Below are 10,000 nucleotides of genomic sequence, written 5' to 3' on the forward strand. Positions count from 1 at the left end.
TGGAACCCAAAAGGGTTCTACCTGAAACCAAAAAGGGTTCTGCATGGAACCAAAAAGGGTTCTACCTGAAACCAAAAAGGGTTCTGCATGGAACCCAAAAGGGTTCTGCATGGAACCCAAAAGGGTTCTTCAAAGGGTTCTCCTATGAGGACAGCCGAATTATGTATGTATTATGTAGATTATAATTAAAGGACATTTTTGTGAGGGTTGATACATTTTTCGTTTGGGCAATTCAAGTCTAAAATATCAAAGTGGAAATTACAAACGCTCAAATTATGATCCTACATCTGTAGTCTACTCTATTCACACGACACAAAAAACACACACAGTTTACAGCACATCTTTTAAGTTTCTATGTCCATCAGTGTTGTAGAGCTCTGTAGACTACATATTTACAGTCAAATACCTTTTAGTATCACTTTAGTATACTACAAGTGAACAAGTATAGTACTTTATTATACTACAAGTGAATAAGTATAGGATTTTATTATACTACAAGTGAATAAATATAGTACTTTATTATACTACAAGTGAACAAGTATAGTACTTTAGTATACTACAAGTGAATAAGTGTAGTACTTTAGTATACTACAAGTGAATAAATATAGTACTTTAGTATACTACAAGTGAATAAATATAGTACTTTAGTATACTACAAGTGAATAAATATAGTACTTTAGTATACTACAAGTGAATAAATATAGTACTTTAGTATACTACAAGTGAATAAGTGTAGTACTTTAGTATACTACAAGTGAATAAATATAGTACTTTAGTATACTACAAGTGAATAAATATAGTACTTTAGTATACTACAAGTGAACAAGTATAGTACTTTAGTATACTACAAGTGAATAAATATAGTACTTTAGTATACTACAAGTGAATAAGTGTAGTACTTTAGTATACTACAAGTGAATAAATATAGTACTTTAGTATACTACAAGTGAATAAATATAGTACTTTAGTATACTACAAGTGAATAAATATAGTACTTTAGTATACTACAAGTGAATAAATATAGTACTTTAGTATACTACAAGTGAATAAGTGTAGTACTTTAGTATACTACAAGTGAATAAATATAGTACTTTAGTATACTACAAGTGAATAAATATAGTACTTTAGTATACTACAAGTGAACAAGTATAGTACTTTAGTATACTACAAGTGAATAAATATAGTACTTTAGTATACGACAAGTGAATAAGTATAGGACAGGCAAGCACTTACATTTCCAACCAAACCTACAGTACTGTTATAATCTAAAGGACCCACATGATTACCATCTAATAATAACGTACATATTGTATGCAGAACTTCCGTATGGTGTAGTCTACCAACACAGTGACGTCTTCCACAGCCACCCGGACATTACCATACGTCCAACAGCCCTGGTCTGGCCAGTACTGGTAACACTTGTCCTAGTGGTTTGGAAACACACACAAACAGGGAAGCAAATGAGTCACCGCGGGACACGCAGGTTTTAATCATAGAGAATGTTCCAATGTCTATACTAGCACCCTGACTTTAGTATAGAACAGGGTTGGAGTCAGTTCCATTTTAATTCCAGTTCATTCAGAAAGTATAAATAACCAAATTCCAACGTCAATGATACCGTTTCCTTTTTGAAAAGCATTGAAGAGAATTGGAATTGGAATTTCTGTGTATTTACTGAATTGACAGGAATATATTTATAATTGACCCCAACACGGTATGAAACAAATTATCGGCTGTGCATTTCTAAGTGGTATGCTAGCATGGAGACTGCATGTTTTACAGGTCATTCTAAGTGGTATGCTAGCATGGAGACTGCATGTTTTACAGGTCATTCTAAGTGGTATGCTAGCATAGAGACTGCATGTTTACAGGTCATTCTAAGTGCTATGCTAGCATGGAGACTGCATGTTTACAGGTCATTCTAAGTGGTATGCTAGCATGGAGACTGTGTAAACACATTGCCAATAGGCTCAGGATAACACCGGATTAAAAGTTGGGTAGCTGATATTCAGAGCTTAGAATAGCCACATTGATTAGTCACATGATTCTGGACTAATAAAGCCTATGTAATTGCCTGGTTTATAAAAATGGTAGGCCTACCACAGAGATGGACATTCATACAATTCCATTGCGGGCTGACACTGTAGGCTACATCCCAGTAAGCACAGACAGACGCCAACGTCATTTGGAAGTCTTCTCTTTTCGGTCCTGTCCAGGCGTCGTTTTTTTGGGGTCCAGACCGGCCTTGAACCAAATCATAAACCTTATGTATTTGGCTCAGGTTTGATGCGGTAGGGCCAGCCTTGATTGGACCAGCATTGATTGGACCAAATCTGAGCCAATCATAGACGTCTATGTTTGGACCAAATCAAGTCTGCACCAGACCGAACCAAATCAGAACCTAAATGAACCTAACTTCAACGTCTGGAAAATACAACATTTTAGACGTCTTTTCAACATCGTTTTGCTTACTGGGACTATTCTGGATTTGTAGGGGTATAGGAGGGTGGCATTGAATGCATCACCATCCTAAAGGTGACTGGTAAGACACTGAGTGCAGTAGAGAATGTGAGGGCTTAATCTGCCAGCCAGTCAATCAGAATTAGCCCGTCTAAAACCACTTAAAGAGAGTTTGCTGACTAATTATGATAAAGACTTAGAGGGCTTTATTAGCCATTATTTAATCATTGATTCCGAGCAGCACAAAAGCTGATTTTAATCTCCTTTCTTTCCTGTTTTTATTGATCTCTGCAAGGTTAGCTCTCTCTCTCTCTCTCTCTCTCTCTCTCTCTCTCTCTCTCTCTCTCTCTCTCTCTCTCTCTCTCTCTCTCTCTCTCTCTCTCTCTCTCTCTCTCTCTCTCTCTCTCTCTCTCTCTCTCTCTCTCTCTCTCTCTCTCTCTCTCTCTCTCTCTCTCTCTCTCTCTCTCTCTCTCTCGCTCTCTACCTCTCTCTCTCTCTCTCTCTCTCTCTCTCTCTCTCCAGGGTAAAGCTCCTTGGGACTTGGAGACAGATGACCTCGTCTGTTTAAGGAGATATTGTGAAGTGGAAATGGATGGCTTGACTTCGGAGGCTTGAGGGCACTCAAACAAGTGTAGCAGCAATGTGTTAGTGTAGTAGTAACATAGGATGAGTGTAGTAGTAATATAGGATGAGTGTAGTAGTAATATAGTATTGGTATCAGTGTAGTAGTAATATAGTATTAATGTAGTAGTAATATAGTATAAGTATCAGTGTAATAGTAACATAGGATTTGTGTAGTAGTAACATAGGATTAGTGTAGTACTAATATAGGATTAGTGTAGTAGTAATATAGGATTAGTGCAGTACTAATATAGTATTAGTGTAGTACTAATATAGTATTAGTGTAGTAGTAATATAGTATTAGTATCAGTGTAGTAGTGTAGCAGTAATATAGTATTAGTGTAGTAGTAGTATAGTATTAGTATCAGTGTAGTAGTGTAGCAGTAACATAGTATTAGTGTAGTACTAATATAGTATTAGTGTAGTATTAGTATCAGTGTAGTAGTGTAGCAGTAATGTGTAATGAAGACAGTTGCTGTATTTCTAGTGCAGGTATAACATTATAGAGAAACTCAAAGTGAAAGTAACAGTGTTGACACTAAAAAAGCCAGGAAGTCTTGTAACCAATCACCTCTTTCCTCTCTTTCAGGTTGGTCAGCATGACAATAGTTGCCGTCTTCTGTTCCCATATCATCCTCCAGAAGTCTGCTACCGTGTCTTGTTTAGGACCTGGAACACAACAGTCCATCACCTCATTAACCCATTCATCTTTGTTGACATTACAGAACCAGCAGCCATGTTTAAAAATAAAATAATAAAAATGTGTTATTATATTTGGAAAACACACGCGACACTTTCATTTAAATATTTGCTGCAGAAAAACATTGATTTATTTACCTTGTGCTGCGATAAATTTGTTATTGTCCGTGTAGCCCTAACAAAAAATAAAAACACTGTTAATTTATAACATTACAATGGAAACTGGTCTTGTTTCGGTTTGGAATAATAACATGATAGATTATATAATATGTTGAAACATATATGATTTATTATGAATATTATTATATATATATATATATAATCCCAACCTTATTTAGGCCGAAGAAGAACACACATTTTTTAAAAAGCTAGATCCCCAACTCACATGGATATAGGAAGCGTTGATGTAGTCTGAACAGAGGTTTCCATCTAGCTGTGTTAACACCACCCTGGAATGGTCATCTGTTAAAAACACATAGACACTTTAGGGCTTTTCTTCACAACATTTCAGACAACAATTCCAGTAGGTAAAACTGGTGTCAAAATGGGTGTAAAGACAATTCCTTGATCTCTATTCTATTCGATCTCTATTCTATTCTATTCCTTGATCTCTATTCTATTCCTTGATCTCTATTCTATTCTATTCCTTGATCTCTATTCTATTCTATTATATTATATTCTATTCCTTGATCTCTATTCTATTCCTTGATCTCTATTCTATTCCTTGATCTCTATTCTATTCCTTGATCTCTATTCTATTCTATTATATTCTATTCTATTCCTTGATCTCTATTCTATTCCTTGATCTCTATTCTATTCCTTGATCTCTATTCTATTCGATCTCTATTCTATTCTATTCCTTGATCTCTATTCTATTCCTTGATCTCTATTCTATTCTATTCCTTGATCTCTATTCTATTCTATTATATTATATTCTATTCCTTGATCTCTATTCTATTCCTTGATCTCTATTCTATTCCTTGATCTCTATTCTATTCCTTGATCTCTATTCTATTCTATTCCTTGATCTCTATTCTATTCGATCTCTATTCTATTCTATTCCTTGATCTCTATTCTATTCCTTGATCTCTATTCTATTCTATTCCTTGATCTCTATTCTATTCTATTATATTCTATTCTATTCCTTGATCTCTACTCTATTCTATCTCTATTCTATTCTATTCCTTGATCTCTATTCTATTCTATTCCTTGATCTCTATTCTATTCTATTCCTTGATCTCTATTCTATTCTATTCCTTGATCTCTATTCTATTCCTTGATCTCTATTCTATTCCTTGATCTCTATTCTATTCTATTCGATCTCTATTCTATTCTATTCCTTGATCTCTATTCTATTCGATCTCTATTCTATTCTATTCCTTGATCTCTATTCTATTCTATTCGATCTCTATTCTATTCTATTCCTTGATCTCTATTCTATTCTATTCCTTGATCTCTACTCTATTCTATCTCTATTCTATTCTATTCCTTGATCTCTATTCTATTCTATTCCTTGATCTCTATTCTATTCTATTCCTTGATCTCTATTCTATTCTATTCCTTGATCTCTATTCTATTCCTTGATCTCTATTCTATTCTATTCCTTGATCTCTATTCTATTCTATTACTTGATCTCTATTCTATTCTATTCCTTGATCTCTATTCTATTCTATTCCTTGATCTCTATTCTATTCTATTCCTTGATCTCTATTCTATTCTATTCCTTGATCTCTATTCTATTCCTTGATCTCTATTCTATTCCTTGATCTCTATTCTATTCCTTGATCTCTATTCTATTCCTTGATCTCTATTCTATTCCTTGATCTCTATTCTATTCCTTGATCTCTATTCTATTCCTTGATCTCTATTCTATTCGATCTCTATTCTATTCCTTGATCTCTATTCTATTCGATCTCTATTCTATTCTATTCGATCTCTATTCTATTCTATTCCTTGATCTCTACTCTATTCCTTGATCTCTATTCTATTCCTTGATCTCTATTCTATTCCTTGATCTCTATTCTATTCTATTCCTTGATCTCTATTCTATTCTATTCCTTGATCTCTATTCTATTCTATTCTACTCTATTCTATTCCTTGATCTCTATTCTATTCGATCTCTATTCTATTCTATTCCTTGATCTCTATTCTATTCTATTCCTTGATCTCTATTCTATTCTATTCCTTGATCTCTATTCTATTCTATTCCTTGATCTCTATTCTATTCTATTCCTTGATCTCTATTCTATTCGATCTCTATTCTATTCTATTCCTTGATCTCTATTCTATTCTATTCCTTGATCTCTATTCTATTCTATTATATTCCTTGATCTCTATTCTATTCTATTCCTTGATCTCTATTCTATTCTATTCTATTCCTTGATCTCTATTCTATTCTATTCCTTGATCTCTATTCTATTCTATTCCTTGATCTCTATTCTATTCTATTCCTTGATCTCTATTCTATTCTATTCCTTGATCTCTATTCTATTCGATCTCTATTCTATTCTATTCCTTGATCTCTATTCTATTCTATTCCTTGATCTCTATTCTATTCTATTCCTTGATCTCTATTCTATTATATTCCTTGATCTCTATTCTATTCTATTCCTTGATCTCTATTCTATTCTATTCTATTCCTTGATCTCTATTCTATTCTATTCCTTGATCTCTATTCTATTCTATTCCTTGATCTCTATTCTATTCTATTCCTTGATCTCTATTCTATTCGATCTCTATTCTATTCTATTCCTTGATCTCTATTCTATTCTATTCCTTGATCTCTATTCTATTCTATTCCTTGATCTCTATTCTATTCTATTCCTTGATCTCTATTCTATTCGATCTCTATTCTATTCTATTCCTTGATCTCTATTCTATTCTATTCCTTGATCTCTATTCTATTCTATTATATTCCTTGATCTCTATTCTATTCTATTCCTTGATCTCTATTCTATTCTATTATATTCCTTGATCTCTATTCTATTCTATTCCTTGATCTCTATTCTATTCTATTCCTTGATCTCTATTCTATTCTATTCCTTGATCTCTATTCTATTCTATTCCTTGATCTCTATTCTATTCTATTCCTTGATCTCTATTCTATTCGATCTCTATTCTATTCTATTCCTTGATCTCTATTCTATTCTATTCCTTGATCTCTATTCTATTCTATTCCTTGATCTCTATTCTATTCCTTGATCTCTATTCTATTCGATCTCTATTCTATTCCTTGATCTCTATTCTATTCGATCTCTATTCTATTCTATTCCTTGATCTCTATTCTATTCTATTCCTTGATCTCTATTCTATTCTATTCCTTGATCTCTATTCTATTCTATTCCTTGATCTCTATTCTATTCTATTCCTTGATCTCTATTCTATTCTATTCCTTGATCTCTATTCTATTCTATTCCTTGATCTCTATTCTATTCTATTCCTTGATCTCTATTCTATTCTATTCCTTGATCTCTATTCTATTCTATTCCTTGATCTCTATTCTATTCGATCTCTATTCTATTCCTTGATCTCTATTCTATTCTATTATATTCCTTGATCTCTATTCTATTCTATTCCTTGATCTCTATTCTATTCTATTATATTCCTTGATCTCTATTCTATTCTATTCCTTGATCTCTATTCTATTCTATTCCTTGATCTCTATTCTATTCTATTCCTTGATCTCTATTCTATTCTATTCCTTGATCTCTATTCTATTCTATTCCTTGATCTCTATTCTATTCGATCTCTATTCTATTCTATTCCTTGATCTCTATTCTATTCTATTCCTTGATCTCTATTCTATTCTATTCCTTGATCTCTATTCTATTCCTTGATCTCTATTCTATTCGATCTCTATTCTATTCCTTGATCTCTATTCTATTCGATCTCTATTCTATTCTATTCCTTGATCTCTATTCTATTCTATTCCTTGATCTCTATTCTATTCTATTCCTTGATCTCTATTCTATTCCTTGATCTCTATTCTATTCGATCTCTATTCTATTCCTTGATCTCTATTCTATTCGATCTCTATTCTATTCTATTCCTTGATCTCTATTCTATTCTATTCCTTGATCTCTATTCTATTCTATTCCTTGATCTCTATTCTATTCTATTCCTTGATCTCTATTCTATTCTATTCCTTGATCTCTATTCTATTCTATTCCTTGATCTCTATTCTATTCTATTCCTTGATCTCTATTCTATTCTATTCCTTGATCTCTATTCTATTCTATTCCTTGATCTCTATTCTATTCGATCTCTATTCTATTCTATTCCTTGATCTCTATTCTATTCTATTCCTTGATCTCTATTCTATTTCCTGATCTCTATTTTCTATTGAACAGATCCTAAAAGTCGGGAGTGAAGATGAACCAATCTTAGCCTGGTCTCAGTTTCTATAAAAATGGACCGAGGGTTAATTAAAGAATAGACCAAATAGGAAGTGAAACTGTCAAAAGGAAGCGCAGGCAGAACGAGAAGAGTTGACTATCTGTGAGGATCTGTATCTACTGCTGTGTGAATACATGTCGCTAGGGAACGAGTCTCGCATCACTGACCGATGCCAAAATAACTTTTGACTTATGCTCTGCAAATAGATACAGACCCAGGAAATGTGGCTCCAAATGACTATCAAGTTGTTCTTTGACACTAGTTAATGATATAGATGTAGAGAGAATGAGATGGAGCTCCTCACATGGGAGGATGTTGGGATATCTCTAGTTAATGATATAGAGAGAATGAGATGGAGCTCCTCACATGGAAGGATGTTGAGATATCACTAGTTAATGATATAGAGAGAATGAGATGGAGCCCTCACATGGGAGGATGTTGGGATATCACTAGTTAATGTTGTAGAGAGAATGAGATGGAGCTCCTCACATGGAAGGATGTTGGGATATCACTAGTTAATGATATACATGTAGAGAGAATGAGATGGAGCCTTCACATGGAAGGATGTTGGGATATCACTAGTTAATGATATACATGTAGAGAGAATGAGATGGAGCCCTCACATGGAAGGATGTTGGGATATCACTAGTTAATGATATAGAGAGAATGAGATGGAGCTCCTCACATGGAAGGATGTTGGGATATCTGTTCTTTTCTCTGTTGTCTTCTTTGTTGGCCTCCTGGTATGTCCCCTGGGTATATCCAGACGGCAACGACTGAAAACAAAACAGAACACACCACAGTCAGTCAGTCACACTCAGTCACAGCCAGCCAGCCAGTCCGTCAGCCAGCCAGTAAGTCAGCCAGCCAGCCAGCCAGCCAGTCCGTCAGCCAGCCAGTCAGCCAGCCAGCCAGTCAGTCCATCAGCCAGCCAGTCAGCCAGCCAGCCAGCCAGCCAGTCCGTCAGCCAGCCAGTCAGCCAGTCAGTCAGCCAGTCAGTCAGTCAGTAATACTAGGCTGATCCCAGATCTGTTTGTGACAACGACCGTAGGACGACCCCAGCACAAACAGATCTGACAACGACCGTAGGACGACCCCAGCACAAACAGATCTGACAACGACCGTAGGACGACCCCAGCACAAACAGATCTGACAACGACCGTAGGACGACCCCAGCACAAACAGATCTGACAACGACCGTAGGACGACCCCAGCACAAACAGATCTGACAACGACCGTAGGACGACCCCAGCACAAACAGATCTGACAACGACCGTAGGACGACCCCAGCACAAACAGATCTGACAACGACCGTAGGACGACCCCAGCACAAACAGATCTGGGACCAGGCTAAGCTGCACTGTACAGTTTAACACCTGTTGTATCCTGAGCACGTGGTGGCGAACAGATCTGGGACCAGGCTAAGCTGCACTGTACAGTTTCACACCTGTTGTATCCTGAGCACGTGGTGGCGAACAGATCTGGGACCAGGCTAAGCTGCACTGTACAGTTTCACACCTGTTGTATCCTGAGCACGTGGTGGCGAACAGATCTGGGACCAGGCTAAGCTGCACTGTACAGTTTCACACCTGTTGTATCCTGAGCACGTGGCGAATAAACTTTGAAACTTTAAAAAAGTTGAATCAACCGCCACGTCTAACGAGTGGTTCAACAGTTTACATGACATCCATTAAAAACCTATCAGGTTCCCAGGATTACATTGGCCTTGCTTCCAGGCAGAGCATGTGCATTGTATAGTGTAACCAATAGGTCTTTGTTAAGGCAGTCTATCGGCACTTCCTGTACGACCTCTTGTCCATTAACA

At 35.6% G+C, this 10,000-nt stretch overlaps 1 protein-coding gene across 6 annotated transcripts in view; it reads right to left on the reverse strand.

The window, feature by feature from the left end:
• The window catches only part of LOC118943892 (receptor-type tyrosine-protein phosphatase epsilon-like), a 148,833-nt gene that overhangs the window by 13,607 nt on the left and 125,226 nt on the right, over positions 1-10,000 (reverse strand). For all 6 annotated transcript variants that reach the window (XM_036960680.1, XM_036960679.1, XM_036960678.1 and 3 more), the window contains 5 exons: positions 8,861-8,951; positions 4,166-4,242; positions 3,919-3,955; positions 3,653-3,750; positions 1,305-1,424 (listed from right to left, as the gene is read on the reverse strand). In XM_036960680.1, the coding sequence (XP_036816575.1) occupies positions 1,305-1,424; positions 3,653-3,750; positions 3,919-3,955; positions 4,166-4,242; positions 8,861-8,951 (423 nt within the window). The remainder of the gene's footprint in view (positions 1-1,304; positions 1,425-3,652; positions 3,751-3,918; positions 3,956-4,165; positions 4,243-8,860; positions 8,952-10,000) is intronic.

The sequence above is a fragment of the Oncorhynchus mykiss genome, chromosome 23 (genome assembly GCF_013265735.2).
Source record: "Oncorhynchus mykiss isolate Arlee chromosome 23, USDA_OmykA_1.1, whole genome shotgun sequence".
Classification (NCBI taxonomy): domain Eukaryota; kingdom Metazoa; phylum Chordata; class Actinopteri; order Salmoniformes; family Salmonidae; genus Oncorhynchus; species Oncorhynchus mykiss.